At 37.4% G+C, this 23,609-nt stretch overlaps 1 protein-coding gene across 2 annotated transcripts in view; it reads left to right on the top strand.

Moving 5' to 3' along the window:
* LOC127850329 (exostosin-2-like) overlaps positions 1 to 23,609 on the top strand; it is a 25,136-nt gene extending 1,527 nt beyond the window's left edge. For both annotated transcript variants that reach the window (XM_052383292.1, XM_052383293.1), the window contains 10 exons: positions 305 to 447; positions 5,496 to 5,692; positions 10,133 to 10,339; positions 11,279 to 11,468; positions 12,321 to 12,460; positions 14,083 to 14,308; positions 15,771 to 15,954; positions 19,836 to 20,002; positions 20,853 to 20,996; positions 22,424 to 23,609. In XM_052383292.1, coding sequence (XP_052239252.1) covers positions 305 to 447; positions 5,496 to 5,692; positions 10,133 to 10,339; positions 11,279 to 11,468; positions 12,321 to 12,460; positions 14,083 to 14,308; positions 15,771 to 15,954; positions 19,836 to 20,002; positions 20,853 to 20,996; positions 22,424 to 22,774 — 1,949 coding nt within the window. In that variant the 3' untranslated portion in view covers positions 22,775 to 23,609. The remainder of the gene's footprint in view (positions 1 to 304; positions 448 to 5,495; positions 5,693 to 10,132; positions 10,340 to 11,278; positions 11,469 to 12,320; positions 12,461 to 14,082; positions 14,309 to 15,770; positions 15,955 to 19,835; positions 20,003 to 20,852; positions 20,997 to 22,423) is intronic.

Raw genomic sequence — 23,609 nt, 5'->3', positions numbered from 1 at the left:
AAGGGTTACTCGGCCATTTGTGTAAATATCATCTTAAAAAAAAGACGAAATGTGTCACTTTTATTATCAAAGTTATTTCCTGACATTTTTTTAATTGCTCAGGTACCAATATGTTATTTCGAACTTGCTTATTCATAGCGAATTCTGTGAAGGTAAAGTTTTATGGTTAATAGTTTTAATCTGATTGTCAATTCAAAGAAGATTTAATGAAATTCATAATACAATGTAGTTGTTAAAAACATCTTAGGTTCTGATTCTATCCTGAACTTCTTTGTAGTGATATATTTACCGTCATTTTATTTAGCCCCAGCTATAGTACTGAGAGACAATAGCCCAGTGAGCAAGAGCCGTGAGGAGACATGTACATTCCACAGATGTTTCAACGTATACGACTGTGGGTACAATGATCAAACCACCATCAGCGTCTATGTGTACCCCATGCAAGAGGTATTGAAACCTTTTATTTGCATTTAATTGTGTTGATTTCACTATATGTACCTTAGTTTATTGTGTGTTTTCTGCTATCAACATTTGCCTTGTGAACATTCATTAGATGACTTGAGAAGACTTAAGACATTTTTTTTCCAAATCATCATGGAACTTGCTAAGCAGTTTATTTCATTCTATTAATTGATATCTACGGGGTATGTCATTTTTAGCTCGACTATTGTATATGAAATATATATAGTGGAGCTAGCCTACTCACCCCAGCGTCGGCGTAAGCGTTCCCGTTAGCGTGCAAATGTTAAAGCTTGCGTACTACCCCAAATATTTACTATGTCCTTTGACATATTGCTTTTACATTTTGCATACTTCTTTACCAACATGACCCCAATCTATAAACAAGAGCAGACAACTGTATCAAGCATTTTGACAGAATTATTGCCCCTTTTATATGCATATTATTGATAAATCTATGTTAAAGTTTGCTTACCACCTCAAATATTGTCTATGTCCTTTGACATATTGCTTTCATATTTTGAATACTTCTTTACCAACATGATCCCTATCTATAAAACAAGAGCAGACAACTGTATCAAGCATTTTGACAGAATTATGGCCCCTTTTATACTTAGATAATTGAACATTTTGCTTAAATTGCCATTATTTCTTTATTTATGATCACATTTGATTCATACTTTGACAAAACAACACTTACCTGACATACCACAATGCACTCCACCCAAACCATCCACCATGCCCCACCCCAGAATCCCCCCCCCCAAAATAAAAAAAAATAAATATTTTTTTCCTTATTTTTGAAAGATTATCTATCAGGGCTTCCCCTGGCTCAAAAATTTCTTTAGCCAACATTTTAGCCAATTGGATTTTTTTTGTAGCCAAATTTTAGAAACTGTAGCCAAAGTTTTAGCCAAGCATTTGGGACCGCCTCGTGAAAGTCAAGGGGTGTAAGAACACAAATAACTACAATATGAAGCTTACCGGTACATCAATGTAATAGTCATACTTTTATTGTACATAACAGAATATCAGTTTATACATACATCAGAAGCACATGTTCAGTTCCCATTGTTTACAAAATAAGCACATTTTCATTATATTAAAGATATTCATTCTTGAGCACATATTTCAATCTTTGCAAAACATAACAGTTGATCAAGACTAAAGATGCTTTATTTTCAAAGCCTCTCACTTCATATTGCTTTGACAGCTTCTGTTGTTAAAACATTTTCTGTAAGTGGTGGATGATTTCTAGGCTCAAATAAATATATGTTTTTCACGCATATTTCTTGACAGAAAGGCCCAGATAATTGCCACCATCCATTCTAGTTGCCTGAAATATGATAAAACATAGTTTTATAAACTATCAACAACAAACCAACATATAAATGTCCGTATCTTTAAATGTCCGAATTTTTAACATATCCGAAATATATTACAACGAGTGAATGGTATACTTTTTATTTCCGAAATTGTTGGTTTCTTAATCAAACTTTACCTTTCCCAAAATATTATAATAATGAAACTATTAAACAAAAATGCTCTCAAATTCCTGTTGAAACAAGATTTCATGTGTTTTTGTGAAGAAATAGTTTTTTTGTTAAATGCTTTTGCCAGGCCCGTGGTATTGACATAATGTTCGATAACACCTTTTGTTTTCAAACCAGCAAGCGTTCTATACATAGATGGTGACGTCACTGCCTGTACACAATGCACCAGCACGTTTCCTTTGTTTCGATGACCGGTTTTGACCGGTGTTGCTGCAGACTGCGTATCAAATTTTCTGGTTAATAACACGATGATGCATTGATGCACAGTCGACGGTTTAAAGAGTTTACTATCTGGGATGGTACTTGACAGGCAAAAAAACGTTTCGCCGAGCATTTTCGCCAACCAAGAATTTTATTCGCAGAATTTTAAAAACGTTTCGCCGAGCATTTTCGCCAACTGAGAATTTTATTCGCCGAATTTGCGAAATTTTCGCCAACGGCGAATTTGGCGAACGACAGCGGAAGCCCTGGAATCTATTAAATTACCACACACCCACATTATACCCCCCCCCACCCCTCTCCATGATGGCTTACGTTATACTGTCAAGCACTCAAATAGTGGAGCGCGCTGTCCTCTGACAGCTCTTGTTTGAAAAGGGGTTTCAGTCCATTTAAACATGCTTGCAAGGAATGGGGCAATTTTTAGCTCATCTATTTTTTGAAAAAAAATTATGAGCTATTGTCATCACCTTGGCGTCGGCGTCGGCGTCTGCGTCGGCGTCGGCGTCCGGTTAAGTTTTACGTTTAGGTCCACTTTTCTCAGAAAGTATCAATGCTATTGCATTCAAACTTGGTACACTTACTTACTATCATGAGGGGACTGGGCAGGCAAAGTTAGATAACTCTGGCGTGCATTTTGACTGAATTATGTGCCCTTTTTATACTTAGAAAATTGAAAAGTTTGGTTAAGTTTTGCGTTTAGGTCCACTTTTTTCAGAAAGTATCAATGCTATTGCATTCAAACTTGGTACACTTACTTACTATCATGAGGGGACTGGGCAGGCAAAGTTAGATAACTCTGGCGTGCATTTTGACAGAATTATGTGCCCTTTTTATACTTAGAAAATTGAAAATTTTGGTTAAGTTTTGCGTTTAGGTCCATTTTATTCCTTAAGTATCAAAGCTATTGCTTTCATACTTGCAACACTTACTAACTATCATAAGTGGACTGTGCAGGCAAAGTAATGTAACTCTGACTGGCATTTTGACAGAATTATGTGCCCTTTTTATACTTAGAAAATTGAAAATTTGGTTATGTTTTGTGTTTAGGTCCACTTTATTCCTACAGTATCAAAGCTATTGCTTTCATACTTGCAACACTTATTAACTATCGTAAGGGGACTGTGCAGGCAAAGTTATGTAACTCTGACTGGCATTTGGACGGAATTATGGGCCCTTTATACTTAGAAAATTGAAAGTTTGGTTAAGTTTTGTGTTTTGGTCCACTTTACCCCTAAAGTATCATAGATATTGCTTTCATACTTGGAACACTCGCAAACTATCATAAGGGTACAGTAAAGGGACAAGTTGCATAACTCTGGATGTCATTTTTATGGAATTATGGCCCTTTTTTGACTTAGTAACTTTGAATATATGGTTAAATTTTGTGTTTCGATCCACTTTACTTCTAAAGTATCAAGGCTATTGCTTTCAAACTTCAAATACTTTCATGCTATCATGAGGTTACTGTACCTGGCAAGTTGAATTTTACCTTGACCTTTGAATGACCTTGACTCTCAAGGTCAAATTATTAAATTTTGCTAAAATTGCCATAACTTCTTTATTTATGATTAGATTTGATTGATACTTTGACAAAACAACTCTTACCTGACATACCACAATAGACTCCACCCAAACCATCGCCCGTGCCCCCCCCCACTCCCCCCCCCCACTTCCCCCCCCCCCCCCCCCGAATCCCCCCCCCCCTATTTTTATAATTTTTTTTATTTTTTTTTTATATTATCTCACAACCACCACACCCCTCACACTATACCCCCCCCCCCCCACCCCACCCCCTCCCCAATTTTTTTTTTTTAAACGGTTAAAAAACAAAGCAATTTATTTTGCTTATTTTATGTTTGAAATACCGTCCAACCGTCGCACCCAAGAATCCCCCCCCAACCCCCCACCCGAATCCCTCCCCCCCAAATTTTTTTCTTCTTTTTTTTTTGTTTTTTTTTGTTTTTTTTTTTAAGATCATCTCACAAATAACCACCACACCCTCACACTATACTCCCCCCCCCCCCACCTCACCCCCCCAATTTTTTTTTAAACGGTTAAAAAAACACAAATATTTATTTTTATTATTTTATGTTTGAAATACCGTCCAACCATCGCACCCAAGAATCCATACCCCCGACCCCCCACCCCCCCCCCCCCTTCCCGATTTTTTTTCCCCTTTTTTTGGCATTTTTGGAAGATAATGTAATAAATGTCCACACCCCCACACAATTCACCCCTCTTCACTCCACCCCTCCCTCCTTTGTGATTGAAAATGAGAGTCCCTTCTCCTATAAAAAGAAAATAGATGAGCGGTCTGCACCCGCAAGGCGGTGCTCTTGTTTTATTATGTGACAATTTTGAATTATTGCAAACTAGCAAGAAATCACATTTTTAGTTGACACTCGCTCAAAATATTTGTGCTGCAGTTTTCATGGTATTACATGATAAAAAGTACTTGTACCAGACTTTTATTCAAAATGGCCTATCAGAAGCAATCTTCCTGTCCTAATGTTTGAACTTTGTTAGATCATTTGTTTTCAATAAGATCGAGATCAAATCAGTGTCATAAAGCTCAGAAGTCTCATTTTTTGCTCATTTATTGCTCAGATGTCATGAGAGCCGATAAGATTAGTTAAGTTTCATTTGGTCTCAGCAGAGCATCCCAGCATCCCTCGGGCATTTGGAAGTTATTTTTTGCATAATATTTATCTTGAATTTCTACTCGTCAACATTTTTTGAGCATTTAACAAGGACGTAAAAACATGAAATCTGTAGTTTAAATTATGAAAATCAGTAAAACAAATTAGCTGTTGCCCGTTTGCAAAGGGCGAATAGATTGTTGCACATGGTAGTCCATTTCAAAAGTTTGTAGTCTTGTAAAGAGTTATTTGTAAAGCTTGAAACAATTTTCTGAAGTTTATTATATAAAAAAAGAGTAAGCTTCAATATTGTTAATGAGGCTTAGTGCATAAAACATGTTCATGTCAGAAATGATTTACTGATACCTTATTTGATAGTATTAATTTTAAGTATAAGATACACATGACATATTAGATATTTTGTTCAGGCTCCTAACTCATAGGCTGAGCAACTTAAGTTAGTTTTCGTTTGAGCCACCATCAAATTTCAGTTTCTGTTTGTGAAAATCTCATATTTATATCCCTGATATTTTCAAGCACAGGGTCATTTGACTGCTGGTTTTTATAATGAATTGATATCCTTGCCCAGATATGTGTGCAGAATGTTGCTATTTCTTCCCAGTTTGTTGACGAGAATGGCTCGGCCCTCCTGCTGCCTATATCAAAGGAATTCTATGAGATTCTCACAACGATCATGGAGTCCCCTTTCTACACGAGTGACCCTACCAAGTGCTGCCTGTATGTCCCTGCAGTCGATCTTCTTAACCAAAACAAGTTGAGACTGAAGGAAACCAGTCAGGCCCTCGCAGCTTTGAAATGGTGAGTTGAGACTGAAGGAAATCAGTCAGGACCTCATAGCTTTGAAATGGTGATTTGAGACTGAAGGAAACCAGTCAGGCCTCTTAGCTTTAAAATGGTGAGTTGAGACTGAAGAAAACCAGTAAGGCCCTCACAGCTTTAAGGTGAGTTAAGACTGAAGGAAACAATTTAGGCCCTTCCTGCTTTGGAATGGTGTGTTGAGACTGAAGGAAACCAGTCAGACCCTCGCAGCTTTGAAATGGTGAGTTAAGACTGAAGGAAAATAGTTAGACCCTCGCAGCTTTGAAATGGTGATTTGAGTCTGAAGAAAACCAGTCAGGCCCTGGCAGCTTTGAAATGGTTAGTTGAGACTGAAGGAAACCAGTCAAGCCTCTTAGCTTCAAAATGGTGAGTTTAGACTGAAGGAAACCAGTAAGGCCCTTCCTGCTTTGGAATGGTGTGTTGAGACTGAAGGAAACCAGTCAGGTCTCGCAACTTTGAAAAATGGTGAGTTGAGACTGAAGGAAACAAGTGTGGCCCTCACAGCTTTAAGGTTAGTTATGACTAAAGAAAACCAGTCAGGCCCTTCCTGCTTTGGAATGGTGTGTTGAGACTGAAGGAAACAAGTCAGGCCCTCGCAGCTTTGAAATGGTGAGTTGAGACTGAAGGAAACCAGTCAGGCCCTCATAGCTTTGAAATGGTGAGTTGAGACTGAAGGAAACCAGTCAGGCCCTTGTAACTTCTAAAATGGGGAGTTGAATTATTGGAACATCTTTTGCAACATTTAAGCCTGCATAGCTCATTAAACCATTGAAGATGACATAACTCAGAATTACATTCATAATTTCACTTGTGCTTTGTTGGAAGAAATAGATGAGATGTTTTTTGTTGCAGTAGATTATCGCTTTAAATTCACAAGTTTTCATGAGTGTCACAGCCAGGAGTAAAAATATGTTTTTTCTATGGCCACCTGTAAATAAAAATTAATATTATACCTTCCAAAAAATCTCTTTATTTTTTGTAAGCTCCACTGGCCAGAGGCCAGCGGGGCTTATGTCATGGTCCTGTGTCCGTCATGCGCGCGTCCGTGCGTGCGTTAACTTTTCCTTAAAACATCTTCTTCTCCAAAACTACTGGTCCAATTCTGATGAAATTTCACAGGAATGTTCCTGGGGTGAACCTCTTTCAAATTTGTTCAAATTATGCCCCTGGGGTCAAATTTGACCCTGCCCCGGGGGTCACAAAAATGAAAATTTGCTTATATAAGGCCTATTTTGTGAAAACTTTAAAAATTTTCTCGTCCATAATCATTGGGGCTAGGGCTATCAAATTTGGTATGTAGAGACATCTAATAGTCCTCTACCAAATTTCTTCAAATTATGCCCCTGGGGTCAAATTTGACCCTGCCCCGGGGGTCACAAAATTGAACATATGCTTATATAAGGCCAATTTTGTGAAAACTTTCAAAATCTTCTCGTCCGTAACCATTGGGCCTAGGGCTATCAAATTTGGTATTTAGAGACATCTTAAAGTCCTCTACCAAAGGTCTTCAAATTATGCTCCCGGGGTCAAATTTGACCCTGCTCCGGGGGTCACAAAATTGAACAAATGCTTACATAAGGCCTATTTTGTGAAAACTTTCAAAATCTTATCGTCCCTAACCATTGGGCCTAGGTCTATCAAATTTGGTATGTAGAGACATCTAATAGTCCTCTACCAAATTTCTTCAAATTATGCCCCTGGGGTCAAATTTGACCCTGCCCCGGGGGTCACAAAATTGAACATATGCTTATATAAGGCCTATTTTGTAAAAACTTTCAAAATCTTCTCGTCCATAACCATTGGGCCTAGGGCTATCAAATTTGGTATTTAGAGACATCTTAGGATCTAACAGTCCTCTACCAAATTTCTTCAAATTATGCCTCTGTGGTCAAATTTGACCCTGCCCCGGGGGTCACAAAATTGAACATATGCTTATATAAGGCCTATTTTGTGAAAACTTTCAAAAAAATCTCGTCCATAACCATTGGGCTTAGGACTATCAAATTTGGTATGTAGAGACATCTAATAGTCCTCTACCAAATTTCTGCAAATTATGCCCCTGGGGTCAAATTTGACCCTGCCCCGGGGGTCACAAAATTGAACATATGCTTATATAAGGCATACATGCCATAATTTTTCAGACCAAGTCCGGGACATTGAGTTAAATTGTCCGGGACTTTTACCGATTTTCCGGGACATGTTTAAAATGTAGGGATTTTTATAGACATATGCATTTTTGGTACGTTTTTTTTTGTTTCGCATCGTTAATTGCAAAAGTTCGAAAGCCTATCTGAAATACACTTGATCTATTAACGACAAATTAAACATTACTACTTCCGTTACTAGACACAAGCCACGTGTTTTCAGTGTAAGCGTTCTAAACATAGATGGTGACGTCACTGCGTTATTGTTATTTAGACCGGTGTGTAACGCGTAGTTGTTGATACGCCTTTATTCATTTATAACATTTATACAATAAAAAATACAACAATACAGTACCGTTAGACTGTCAACTCAAATCAATTCACAATACATACTCATTTTTTTTTACTCAACTTCTTTGTCGGTTAAACGTGCGAACATAAACTGCTTTTAATTTTTTACTCAGCGATGTTGGACTTCAGATGTGTGAACAACTATCCTTTGCCCATACGCAGCGGGAAATAATGACGTAGTAGATTATTTATTAGTCAATTAACAACCATATTAAACAATGCCGCCTTTTCGGTTTGACCGCGAACGTGAGACAATCGATATGATAACAGGACCCCTGTTAATTGATCGACTTTGACACATAGCGTAGTCTGCCTATTCGGGTAGGCATTGTCATGGAGACGCTGCAGATATACACAGATTCGAGCTGCAGTTAAGCCTAAGAAAAGGTACATGTATATATGGATTTTGTAAATTCCGGGACATTTGACAGATGTCAGGGACAGCGGGATAAGTTCTTCATTTCCGGGACTGTCCCGGACAATCCGGGACGTATGGCATGTATGTATAAGGCCTTTTGTGGGAAAACTTTTAAAAATCTTCTTGTCTATAACCGTATGGCATAGGGCTACCAAATTTGGTATGTAGTGACATGTAATAGTTCTCTTTTTAGTTTGTTCAAATTATGCCCCTGGGGTCAAATTTGAAACTGCCCGGGGGGTCACAAAAATGAATATATATTATAAAGGGCTTATTTTGTGAAAACTTGAAAAACTTCTTTTCCATAACCATTGGGTCTAGGGCTACCAAATTTGGTATGTAGTGACATCTTATAGTTCTCTACCAAGTCTGTTCAAATTATGCCCCAGGAGTCAAATTTGACCCTGCCCTTGGGGCCACAAAATCGATTATATGCTTATATAGTGCCTATTTTGTGAAAACTTAAAAAATTCTCTTGTCCTTAACCATAAGGCATAGGGCTACCAAATTTGGTATGTAGTGACATCTAACAGTTCTCTACCAAGTTTGTTCAAATTATGCCCCTGGGGTCAAATTTGACCCTGACAGGGGGGTCTCAAAACTGAACATACGCTTATATGGGGCCTATTTTGTGAAAACTTAAAAAAACTTCTTGTCCATAACCATTGGGCCTAGGGCTACAAATTTGGTATGTAGTGACATCTAATAAATCTCTACCAAATTTGTTCAAATAATGCCTCTGGGTAGGGGTCAACTTTGACCCTGCCCTGGGGGTCACAAAATTGAATAAACGCTTAAAAAGCGCCTATTTTGTAAAATCTTTAAAAATCGTCTTGTTGAAAACCATTCAGACTATGGCTACCAAATTTGGTATGCAGTAACATCTTATAGTCCTCTACCGAGTTTGTTCAAATTATGCCCTTTGGGTCAAATTTGATCCTGACCCGCGGGTCACAGAATTGAACATTATATACGCTTATATCTTGCTTATTTTGTTAAAACTTTTAAAATATTCTTGTCCTTAACTCTAGGACCTAGGGCTACCATATTTTGTATGTACATGTAGTGAGATATAGTAGTCCTCTACAAAATTTGCTCAAATTATGCCCCTGGGGTTAAATTTGACCAAGCCCAGGGGGTCACAAAAGTGTACATGTGCTTAAATAGGGCCTATATTAAAGTATTTGCACATGCAGAGAATATTTGAATAGCCTTTTTTCAGCAGTGGAGCGATACAGGCCATCATGTCCCTCTTGTTTAGTCTTTCTACAGTTTATTTACATTTAAAAAGAAATATAATGGAGAATTTCAGTGGAATAATAACACATTAATTACACAAATGATAACACAGTAATAACACAGTAGTATAAAGAGGATTTTGGATTTTAATTTTTAAAGATATTAATTTTGTGGTCGGCTCAATATTGTTTTAATGTTGTTTACTGTGTCTGTTTTTAAAATCTTACATAGTATTTTCCATACCTCTACAATTCCATGTGTGCCCAGGTGGGGCGATGGTTCCAATCACCTGCTGTTCAACATGCTGCCAGGCAGCGTGCCAGACTACAACACCGCTCTCGATGTCAGCACAGAGAAGGCCCTCGTAGCGGGTGGTGGGTTTTCATCTTGGACTTACAGACGCACATATGACGTGTCCATACCTGTATACAATCCACTTACAGCGGAAGTGCGTCTGCCAGAGAAATCATACCTGTGAGTTTATGTAACGAAATGAAACGGCATCTCCCATAGTCATGATAAGAACATTCTGTTCCAAATTTTTTATTACTTAAGTCCTCTGACTTGTACCCATCGAAAATTAAATATACCGAACTATTGCTTCATAGTCTGAAATACCAATATCACCTTTTCTACTAAATCTGAACTTAGTTGATTATTCAACAATATTTGTGCAAACCTTTCCTAAGAATGTAGCTTTGGAACAGGGATAAAGCCTGCTGTTGTTCAGGAAGCATGGCTGATGGATTACATTGCTATGTTTGAATGTTTATTATCATGCTAGAATCTAAAGTGCAAGTATTGAAGTGTTTATGTAAAGACAAAAATGAACCCCATTTTTAGTTTCTCTTTGACACCCACTGTTATGATTTATTTATAAAAAACAAGTTTCAACAATTATTAAAAATAAAAAATGTCTTAATTGCCAAGAGTAGAAGAGAAAATTATAATAATAAATGAAAGCATATTCTAACTTATAGGGGAATGTGGCAATGGGTCCTTCCAGGGGGACATTTGTACACAGAATACCTTGGCAGGGGAATGCAAATTGATTTTTTAATTTAATAAAAAATATCAGTTTGTAGTTTTAAATAAATTTCTCTAGAAACAAATGAACACATGCAGTATGATTATAGCATGTTCATATTTTTTACTGAATTAACATAGATTACATTTTTGTAAAGTCTGTTTATACGAGAAATTTGCTTTATTTTGGGTTGAAAATATATACACAAGCTAATACCTGATAACACTTTGAGTCTAAACTGGATTTATGATGAAAAAAGACTTCCTTGAAACAAGAAATGCCATACAAGCGGAAAGTGCAAACTGCACAGTTTAATCTGGGACAAATCTTTGCGCATGTGCTTTAAGCCCCATTCACAGAGCAAGGCTCATATGTTTTTATTCTAGCGAGGCCCGACCGTGGCTGCTCATCTCCTCCCAGACGGGGCTGCACAAGGAGTATCGGGACGTCCTCTCCCGGCTGGACCCCTCGATGTTCCTGGAAGTGGACAAGTGCCTTGACACGGAGGACCGCGGCTGGGACTTCAATACCAGGTGTCACGAGGGACGCAAGTTCCAGTATCCACACCTTCTGCAGGTACATGTCAGAATTGTAGGTTCACAACAAATTAAAAAAAAAAATTTGTACAATTTTATTCTGAAAATATTCTTTTAAAGGGACTGTCAACCACGACGACGAAGAAAAGAAAAGTTGCAAAATACAGTATTTTTTTACAATTATTAGTTTATATTGATTAAAATATCACAACTGGTATATTACATTACTTGAAAAAAGTTGTTAAGTTTTCATATTTTCAGTATATTCTGTAATTAATTTTACTTGGTATGTCTACCAGGTAACTGCCAGTTAACTATACATAAAGCTAGTAGATTGATCACCATCGACACGTGGTAAACCCAGGAATGCAAGTTGTGCATGCATAGTGAATTGTATATATTTTATAAATAAAATTATCAATCTACTTGCGTTATTTGTAGTGTGTATATATCGTTATGTCACCTATTTTCGCGATGTACTTTCGATTTGACACTGCAAATTTTTTTTGCGGAATATACTGAAAATATTAATTTTTTTCAAGTAATGTAATATACCAGTCGTGATATTTTAATCAATATAAACTAATAATTGTAAAAAATACGGTATTTTACAACTTTTCTTTTCTTTGTCCTTGTGGTTGACAGTCCCTTTAAGGGATGGATGAACAGATTAAAAACAAAATTCACATATACAAGTCCATCACATATATCACATATACAAGTCCATCACATATATCACATATACAAGTCCATCACATATATCACATATACAAGTCCATCACATATATCACATCTTTTGGTACATACCATAGCTTGTATTTTCTACTGTTAAATAGATACTAATATTATCTGGAGGTCTGATAATAATAGCTTGTACTTTCTATGGTTGCAGGAGGCCACATTCTGCCTGGTGTTGCGGGGGTCAAGGCTGGGTCAGACTGCGCTGTATGATGCCATGAAGGCAGGCTGCATACCTGTGGTGATTGCCGATAGTTACGTCATGCCCTTCAGTGAGGTGCTCGACTGGAAGAGGTAAGGGTGAGATTGAGATGGGATAAAGGCAGGGTTCATGGACCACCTCTGCTTTACCCAGCATTTTTACACTGGGGAAATATATGGTTGAAAAATCTGTCTGACTTTGTCACTATTGTTACGTCTCTCAATGACATTTAGAGAACATTACCATCATCCAGTTTTGTTTGCTGGTTACTTCAAAAGGACTGAAGATTTGAATTGATTTGTGACATGAAATTAGTTTTTCACAATTTCATGAGCTCTCTGTGACCTACGATTGTCTGAAGTGTTTTCTGATTCCTTGATGTCAACTAGTCAAGGTCACAGGGACTTGTTACATGAAAAACAATTTCAACACAATATCAAATTTTCATTGAAAACCCTATTTGTAAGATTTACTAGGGCATGCAAACAAAAAGTATTATATTCAGACATTTGTTGATTTTGTGAGCTGATATTTTGTAAAATCCTTTGCACATACAACACCAAAACCTGACTGTATATCTCACTATTGCACTCTTCAGACAGTTTTATGTGCTGGGAGATAAATTGATATTCAAAATGCATCATTATATATAAAACAAATATATATATTTTTTAAATCCTGACATAAACTTTAATTAAAAAAATTACATTTGTACATTGCATTCAAATGTAATTTGCTCAATATCAGCACCATTTACTAGAAAATGTGTGAATTGTTTGTCAAACAAATGATTCTAAAAGAACAATTTTACACATAAGTGAACAAAGTTGAAGTAGGAAAGACTACTTTTGGTGAAACTGCCTCAACTGGTCCCTAATTAACAAATTTCTAAAAGACATAATGTATGTTGTTCTTTTAGATCATAAGTTTTCTGCTTAGATAAGAAGCAATATCAATAATTAGTCCCCTACTGATTTCACCGGAGGGGACTTATGGTTTTGTCTCCGTCCGTCCGTCACACTTTTCTGGATCCTGCGATAACTTTAAAAGTTCTTAATATTTTTTCATGAAACTTGGTACATAGATAGATGGCAATATGGACATTATGCACGTCATTTCATTTCGTTCCTACGTCAAATATTCTGGTTGCTACGGCAACAAATAAACTAGATATACTGCTGAAAATGGTGGTTTTTCTGGATCCTGCGATAACTTTTAAAGTTCTTAATATTTTTTCATGAAACTTAAAACATGGATAGATGGCAATATGGACATTATGCACGTCATTTCATTTCGTTCCGACGTAAAAAATTCTGGTTGCTATGGCAACAAATAGACTAGTCATACTGCTAAAAATGGTGGTTTTCTGGATCCTGCAATAACTGGACATTATGCACGTCATTTAATTTTGTTCCTAAAAAAAAAAATTTGATTGCTATTGCAACAAATATATAAAAAGTAATCTGGAATTTCTGACAATGGTGGAGCCGGTAGGGGACTTATATTGCTTGACAATAGTCTTGTTTTATCTATATTTTCGTGTTTTAGGTATTGAAATGTTTTTGTATAAAAATTGGAAACATGAAATATTCTGAGACTTGCACAATTTTAAGAATTTAAGGAATTTCCTTATGTTTTTCATAAGATTTTATTGTGACTTTGAGCAGAGTAGTCCAGTATGTAATGTCATATATAAAAATCTTGAATATTTCAGGGCGGCAGTGATTCTGCGAGAAGATGACCTAGGGAACCTCCTTACCGTGTTGCAGTCATTCAGCACGGCTCGCATACATGCAATGAGGCAACAAGTCACATTCATCTTCAACAGATATTTCCGGACGATGCGTGACATCACACTTGCCACCTTGCAGATCATTAATGATCGTGTGTTTCCGTACGCAAGTAGAACTTATGAGGAGTGGAACGACTTCCCAAGACTGGTAGCTCTTTTTTGAAAATTAAATAAAACAAATAAATTTTAGATTTTTAGATCATTTGCAAGTTATATTTACCATTTAGTGGTATCAGTTTTAGTTGCCAAAACAGCATAAAACCAGTACAGCCTGCGAGTAACTGGCAGTCTGTTCAGGTTTTATTCTATTTGCTGCTCGTCAGTCTCTGAGAGTTGGAAATGAAGCCTTTAAACTTGAATCTAGTAAGAAAAGTATTGAATTGAATTGAACTTTCTATGGGACTACAAACACAACAAAATACATATCTAAGTGGTAAAGGGATAAGACAAACTTTTGACTTTGAGCCTTGTATTTTACACAAGTATCACTCCTTTGGCATCATATTTAGCTTCTGTAATAAAAACTGTCTAAATACACACAATGTGAAACTTAATGCACCAACAAGAGAAAAACGTTTTCATCGCAATTTCCAAACAGTTGACACAAAAAAACTTATTTGACATGACGACCTCAAAAAAAATGAAAGCATAAAAAATGACAGATGACACAGAAGAAGTCCCTTATACCAATACCATATGTTTATTAGCTTGTTCTATGCTGTATATGTTTACAAGGCAGGGTGTGTAACCTCCTCTTCCTACCCTACACTGTGTCTGTTTACAGGGTAGCGTACATAACCCCCTCTTTCTACCCCTTATGTTCTACACTGTTTCTGTTTACAGGGTAGCGTACGTTACCCCCTCTTCCTACCCCTTATGTTCTACACTGTGTCTGTTTACAGGGTAGCGTGCATAACCCCCTCTTTCTACCCCTTATGTTCTACACTGTGTCTGTTTACAGGGTAGTGTGCATAACCCCCTCTTTCTACCCCTTATGTTCTACACTGTGTCTGTTTACAGGGTAGCGTACGTAACCCCCTCTTTCTACCCCTTATGTTCTACACTGTGTCTGTTTACAGGGTAGCGTGCATAACCCCCTCTTCCTACCCCTTATGTTCTACACTGTGTCTGTTTACAGGGTAGCGTGCATAACCCCCTCTTTCTACCCCTTATGTTCTACACTGTGTCTGTTTACAGGGTAGCGTGCATAAACCCCTCTTTCTACCCCTTATGTTCTACACTGTGTCTGTTTACAGGGTAGTGTGCATAACCCCCTCTTCCTACCCCTTATGTTCTACACTGTGTCTGTTTACAGGTTAGCGTACGTAACCCCCTCTTTCTACCCCTTATGTTCTACACTGTGTCTGTTTACAGGGTAGCGTACGTAACCCCCTCTTTCTACCCCTTATGTTCTACACTGTGTCTCTTTACTGGGTAGCGTACATAACCCCCTCTTTCTACCCCTTATGTTCTACACTGTGTCTGTTTACAGGGTAGCGTGCATAACCCCCTCTTCCTACCCCTTATGTTCTACACTGTGTCTGTTTACAGGGTAGTGTGCATAAATCCCTCTTCCTACCTGTTATGTTCTACACTGTGTCTGTTTACAGGGTAGCATACGTAACCCCCTCTTTCTACCCCTTATGCCACCAGTCAGCCAGGGCTTCACTGCGGTCATCCTCACGTATGACCGCCTTGAGACCCTGTTTGAGGTCATCAATCAGGTTGCCAAGGTGCCCAGTCTAGCCAAGATCCTCGTTGTCTGGAACAACCAGGAGAAACCACCGCCACAGAGTAAGGCCCCATTGGTCATTAGTGGCTCAGGAACTACTTAAAAGCTCCTCTTGTACTTATAAGTATACTTCAAAGTACCTGGGGTACGGAAAATATACTGAAAATATACTGAAAAGTACCCCGGAGTATGACTGAATGCCTTTAAGTCTATCTTTGGTACCTTGGGTACTTTTAAGTAGTATCTGAGTATCAGAGGTTTTAAGCCTTGTCCTATCACATAATTTAACATGAATTTATCAGAAAATTCTAAAATTTTATTCCATCTTTGCTTTTTAGCTCGACTTTTCGAAGAAAAATGAGAGCTATACTACTCGCCCTGGCGTCGGCTTCGGCGTTGATGAAAGTTTTTTATATAGTCAAATAACTTTAACACTATCAAAGATAATTTACTCAAACTTGGAATACTTGTTTACGGCAATAAGACAGTTGTGTATGTTAAGTTGCATAACTCTGTCAGCATTATTTTGAGAATTATGCCCCTTTTTATACTTAGAAAATTGAAAATTTGGTTAAGTTTTGTGTTTAGGTCCGCTTTATTCCTAAAGTATCAAAGCTATTGCTTTCATACTTGCAACACTTACTAACTATCATAAGGGGACTGTGAAGGCAAAGTTATGTAACTCTGACTGGCATTTTGACAGAAATATGGCCCCTGTTATACTTAGAAAATTGAAAATTTGGTTCAGTTTTTTGTTTTGGTCCATTTTACTCCTAAAGTATCATAGCTATTGCTTTCAGCCTTGGAACATTCGCTAACGATCATAAGAGGACTGTACAGAACAAGTTGCATAACTCTGGTTGGCATTTTGACGGAATTATGGCCCTTTTTTGACTTAGTAACTTTGAATATTTTGTTAAATTTTGTGTTTAGATGCACTTAACTTCTAAAGTATCAAGTCTATTGCTTTCAAACTTCAATTACTTTCTTACAAACATGACCTGGCAAGTTGAATTTGACCTTAACCTTTGAATGACCTTGAATCTCAATGTCAAATAAATAAATTTTGCTTAAATTGCCATAACTTCTTTATAAAGGATCAGATTTGATTCATACTTTGACAAAACAACGCTTACCTGACATGCCACAATGGACTCCACCCAAACCATCCCCGTGGCCCCACCCCAGAATCCCCCCCCAAAAAAATTAAATAATTTTTTCCCCCCCTTTTTTTATGCCCCCGGTAGCAGTTGAACTGTCCATCAGTCTGTGCGTCCATCCGAAAACTTTAACATTAGCCATAACTTTTGCAATAGTGAAGATAGCAACTTCATATTTGGCATGGATGTGTATCTCATGGAGCTGCACATTTTGAGTTGTGGAAGGTCAAGGGTAAGGTTGTCCTTCAAGGTCAAAGCTCAAATATGTGGCGTCTGTCCGCCCAAAAACTTGAACATTGGTCATAACTTTTGCGATATTGAAGTTGGCAACTTGATATTTGGCATGCGTGTGTGTCTCATGGAGCTGCACATTTTGAGTGGTGAAAGGTCAAGGTCATCCTTCATGGTCAAAGGTCAAGGTCAAAGGTTAAAATTTTTCAATATTGAAGATAGCAACTCGATATTTGACATGCATGCATATCTCATGGAGCTGCACATTTTGAGTGGTGGAAGGTCGAGGTCGTCCTTCAAGGTCAAGGTCAAATATATGGCGTCTGTCTGTCCATCTGAAAACTTTAACATTGGTCATAACTTTTGCAATATTGAAGATAGAAACTTGATATTTGGCATGCATGTGTATCTCATGGACCTGCACATTTTGAGCTGTGAAAGGTCAAGGTCATCCTTCAAGTTCAAAGGTCCAGGGTAAAATTTTGCAACAATGAAGAAAGCAACTCGATATTTGGAATGCATGTGTATTTCATGGAGCTGCACATTTTGAGTGGTGAAAGGTAAAGTTTCTTCAAGGTCAAAGAAAAAATTGTGCAATATTGAAGATAGCAACTAAATATTTGGCATGCATGCATATCTCATGGAGCTGCACATTTTGAGTGGTGAAAGGTCAAGGTAATCCTTCAAGGTCAAAGGTCAAATTTTGCAATATTGAAGATAGCAACCCGATATTTGGCATGCATGTGTATCTCATGTAGCTGCACATGTTGAGTGGTGAAAGGTCATCCTTCAAGGTCAAAGGTCAAATTTTGGGATATTGAAGATAGCAACTCGATATTTGGCATGCATGCGTATCTCATGCAGCTGCACATTTTGAGCGGTGAAAGGTCAACAGTGTTTTTTTTCACCATTTTGGGAATGGGGCAGGGTCCCTTTGGATTGGGAAAATTAGTGGCATTTTGACTTTAATTGGGAAATAAGTGTTGTTGTTGTTTTGGTAACAAATGCTTCCAAATTGAGGATACAAGTGTGTCCAGTATTATATTTACTAAGGTTGATCTTATAATATGGATTGGAGATGAACAAAATATTGAGATCTAAAAAAAAACAACAAAAAAAACATTTTTTTGGGGGGGAACCTTCCATTGGGAATTTTTAGCTTCCATTTGGGAAAAATATATACATTTTGCCATTGGGAATGGGACAGGTTACCAGACCCGATTTTGAATGAAAAAAAACTGGTCAAGGTCATCCTTCAAGGTCAAAGGTCAAATATATGGCTGCAAAGCGACTCAGTAGGGGGCATTGTGTTTCACGAACACAGCTCTTAAAACACTTACCTTACATACCACAATGGACTCCACCCAAACCATCCCCCAGGCCCCACTCCAGAATCCCCCCGACCTTTTTTTTTCCTTTTTTTTTCTTATTTTTGAAATATCATCCAATAAATGACCACACACCCACATTATTCCCCCCCCCCCCCTCACACACACACACACAAAAAGAATTGTAGATTGTGGAAAATATATCTGAACTCAGAATCGTCTATAATGTACCACTTCTTTAAAACATAGGCGATCAATATGTTTCAATAATGGTCCTCTTCCAGTTAGAATATAACTACTGTAAACGTATAAAAATTTGTCGGTATGAAATTTCGTGGTTTAATAAATAACAACTAATTTGTTGACACGTAATTTTGTGGATTTCAAATTTTTGGGGAAGACTGACTGTCATAATAATTAAACTTTTATTAACACAACAAGAATAATAACGAAGCATAATCTGCTAATCTGTGTTGACAGCAGGAGTTGAGGTTAATGTGCACTGAAGCATGAAAGTCTTGCCGTTAATTGTCGATAAGAGCGATAAAGCGGCGCACTTGTAGGTCCCCACTCGCTAAGTGCCATCAATGTTGTTTTGACAATATTTGCAATTTTCAGCGCAATCGATCCCCTAGCAGTAACAATTGACTAATAAGGTCCCCAAAATACACGTGTAAAAACAATTATGTCTCTTTTAACTTTAATTGGAAATAATTGACATATGTGATAAATCTGCAAACTGTTAATTTGACGACGTTACGTAAAGGAGAACAATCATTGATGTACAGTTTAAATACCGTGCTTGATTTAAAAAGTATTATTACCCAAACACTTATCAAGAAAACAACATATTGTATTAACTAGCATATCTCAATCAAACAATGTCTCTTTCAAAAATATTTGAACACGGGAACAGTTCAGAGTGACTTCAGACACGTCCTCCTACTATAGCTCGATTGCCCGACATGACATTCGGAAATGACTGATTTCTGATTACAAATTAAAAAATAATCGTTGGTACTTGAATTTGTGGTTCAGCAGACCATCGAAATTCAACTAACATTCGTACCACACAAAATTTTATGATTTTACAGTATATTACTTTGACCTTATTGAATATGAACAATTTCCCCATTATACTATCAAGCACTCGAAAAGTCGAGCGCGCTGTCTTCTGACAGCTCTTGTTTATATAATACTGATGCTTGAAATCTTAACCTGAAGTGTCGGCGTGGCCGCAGATCGACAAGCCGTTGAAAGTGGTTCAGACAACACAGAACAAGCTGAGCAACCGCTTCCTGCCATACCAAGAGATAGAAACTGAGTGCATCCTAGCCCTCGATGATGACATCATCATGCTTACCGCTGATGAGCTTGAATTTGGCTTCGAGGTAGGTGATAGCTTCTCACACAATTCGCAATTCAATGCTGTTATGATAAAACTGATAAATATTCAATCATGGACTTTCTTCATATTATATTGATTATCTTAAAATATCATGGCAACAAGTGGAGGGACATTGATCTTTTTAATGGTCATAAAGGAAAATATGATCTCAGAAAGCACTATTATGGATTTCAATTTTGTTTCACTTTTATGATCTTTGTATTAGCCTCTACCATATGGATATGATTTGATATCAACCATGACCAACTGGAAATGTGAAAGTTTAAGGATATGTGGCAATTGAGGAGACTTTGACAATCTTCTTGTAAGAGACCACTGGCTAGATTTCCTAATTAGGTTTACTACACAGTTCACTACCGGACTCTTAACCATTCTGCTCTGTTAAAAAGCTCTGCTTTGTTAGTTGCTCTTGCATGTAATTGGTCAGTTGTTTAATATTTTGAAATTCAAAATTTAAAAACATGGTTATATAGACATTATTGATTATCAACCAAAATCCAGTCTAGGCTGAAAGTGACAAGCCTGATTAGCCTGTGTAGTCTGCACAGGCTAACCCTTTGCATGCTGGGAAATTTGTTGTCTGTTGAAATGTCGTCTGCTGATTTTCTAAAATTAGCATTTTCTTTGATTTTTTTCAAAGAATACTATCAGAAAAGCAAACAGTTTGGATCCTGATGAGACGCCACGTTCTGTGGCGTCTCATCTGGATCCAAACTGTTTGCAAAGGCCTTCAAAATTTGGTTCCAGCACTGAAAGAGTTAATCTGTGATGACACTTCAGGCTCATGCATTAAGCCAAGTTTTTCTAGACTGAGGCAAATATCTTTGTGACAGGTGTGGCGTGAGTTTTCGGATAGACTGGTTGGGTTCCCGTCTCGGGTGCAGCTGTGGGACAACACGACAGGCAAGTGGAGATACGAGTCGGAGTGGACCAACGAGATCTCCATGGTGCTTACAGGGGCCGCTTTCTACCACAAGGTCAGTGTCATTTGTCCTAAATGGTGAGAATTGTCTGCAGATACGGGGAATTCTGGGGATTTTTTAAGCGTCCAAGACCGTAATTGAAATTCATTTAAATTGAAGAGAAAATTTTATGGGGGGAAGTGAATCGGTGGAGGTAGTGAGAGGAGGAGGAAGGTAACATACACCAATGGTAATTCACATTGTTTCACATCATCCATTCTGTACAATGTTTACATTTCCATGTGATTCATGTGAACATTCTCATTTGGAGGGAGATTTTGTAACAGATGAAGAAATGTTTATTACAATCTAATCAATATGCCTTGAATCTTATTTTTGTTATATGTAGCAGTATTGAGAGAAATTGACAAGCAGTGTTGATATTGGCTGAGAGGCTCCTTTTTTCAAAATGTGCCTTCTCACCCCTGTGTCCCTCAAGGACATGTCAGCTAGCTCGGTTTGTTAGGAGAATGTGTGTTGGATACCACATTGCCACATAGCTTGTATGTGGATAACGATCATGAATTAATTTCTGTTACCATTCTTTCCCTACCTTTCATATAAGAAGGTCAGATGTCAGATACTGGCACACGTATGTTAACAAAGTAATTTTAAACTAGCTTACTCTGGAAAAATGTGTTAAGGTAAATTGACCACCATTATAATATGAATTAAATGCTTTGAAAATTTCATTAAAACCACAAATTCAATGTTCTCTTTGCAATTGTGTACTATTGTATGGAATCAATCAAGTCTGATTGAATGTAAGTTCCAATAAGCATAACACCTCCTGAAAAGTAATTTTATGACCTTAATAATTTAAAAAAAAAAACAACAGACACACCCATCCTTGCTAAAATGATGTAATGTGCATACAATTTCAAGCTGAGAAAAACTTCTCGCTCTAAGCTATGATATTACATAAATAACCAACACTCCTGTGTAAGCAATTTTTACTAGTTTAATGTTAGCTACATTAATTAAAATTGTGTAACACCTCTAACATACTTATGGATGTTTTTTATTCCCCCTTTCGAAGAAAAGGGGATATATAGTTTTCGCACTGTCCGTCAGTCTGTCACACTTTTTGTGTCCGCTCTCTAATTCAAATAGTTTTCATCCGATCTTTACCAAACTTGGTCAGAAGTTGTATCTAGACAATATCTAGGTCAAGTTCGAATGGGTCATGCCGGGTCAAAAACTAGGTCACAGGGTCACTTAGTGCATTTCAATAACTTCTATCAAAGCGTTTATTGGGAGCATATGTCATCCTATGGAGACAGCTCTTGTTTTCCCAAAATATCATAATATTTTCATCCGATATTGATCATGTTTCTGAAACAGATTTTATCTAAAATACTTATAAGAACAGCAAAAAGTGGAAAATAAACAACAACAACACAAAGTCTCTATGAAAAAGCAGCCACATTTTCATATTTCAGTACTTCAGCTACCTGTACACGTACAACATGCCAGGTGACATCAAGGCCTGGGTGGACGAACACATGAACTGCGAGGACATCGCCATGAACTTCCTCCTGTCTAATGTCACAGGAAAGGCCCCCATCAAGGTCACTCCACGAAAGAAGTTCAAGTGCCCGGAGTGCACAAACACCGAGATGTTATCGGCAGACGTAACACACATGGTGGAGCGATCGGAGTGTATAAACAAGTTCACAGAGGTTTATCAGGCGATGCCTTTAAAGACAGTGGAGTTTAGAGCTGACCCACTGCTGTACAGAGATTTGTACCCACCGCGCTTGAAAGAGTTTAACGATATAGGCAGCCTGTAAGTTAAGGCCATACACTGCATTGACTGTATATAGAACAGTATTTTTGGCAGCCATACCATCCACTTTTTAATATTCATAAGTCCTTTAATGTACATGTACATATATGATTATTTATTTTTGGAAATACAGATCTTAAGATAGTGTTGTTATGAATGTTTGTTGCTAGATAATACAGCAATCTTGATTGTTGATTTGTTCAAGTATTTTGTATAAAAAAAACAACAAATTATGAATCTGTTTTTCTGTAGGATTTTTTAAGAAACTTTTGTGCAGATTAATATTTTAAAAACAGTGCTAAATACGCCTCTTTTAAGATGTTCATGTTTCTGCAATATTTTAATAAATTTTGTTGTGCTTTAACAAATTCACCCCTAAATATAAATTCTGTACAATTACTATAAACATTTATCTTTCAATTTCTGATCTCATTGAGCTAAGGTGTCAATGACAGGCCTTATACTAGTTATAGATAAATTCAGTCTATCATAACAATTATTTCAAGTTCTAAATGTCTTGCTCTGATTATGAATTAGTAAAATAAGAAGGTGTAGTATGTAAACAATGACTTGGTAATCTTAGGGAGGGATTATCCGATGTACATGTGTATATTTAACCAGGTTTTCCGAAGGAAAAAACTGGTTATTAGATTGGCGAATGCGGGCGGGCTGGCGGGCTGGCAGGCTGGCGGGCGGGCGGAACAAGCTTGTCCGGGCCATAACTATGTCGTTCATTGTCAGATTTTAAAATCATTTGGCACATTTGTTCACCATCATTGGACGGTGTGTCGCGCGAAATAATTACGTCGATATCTCCAAGGTCAAGGTCACACTTTGAG

Source organism: Dreissena polymorpha, chromosome 11 (assembly GCF_020536995.1).
Source record: "Dreissena polymorpha isolate Duluth1 chromosome 11, UMN_Dpol_1.0, whole genome shotgun sequence".
NCBI lineage: Eukaryota > Metazoa > Mollusca > Bivalvia > Myida > Dreissenidae > Dreissena > Dreissena polymorpha.
Note: the sequence above shows the minus strand (reverse complement) of the source record. Positions and strands in the feature narration are given on the sequence as shown.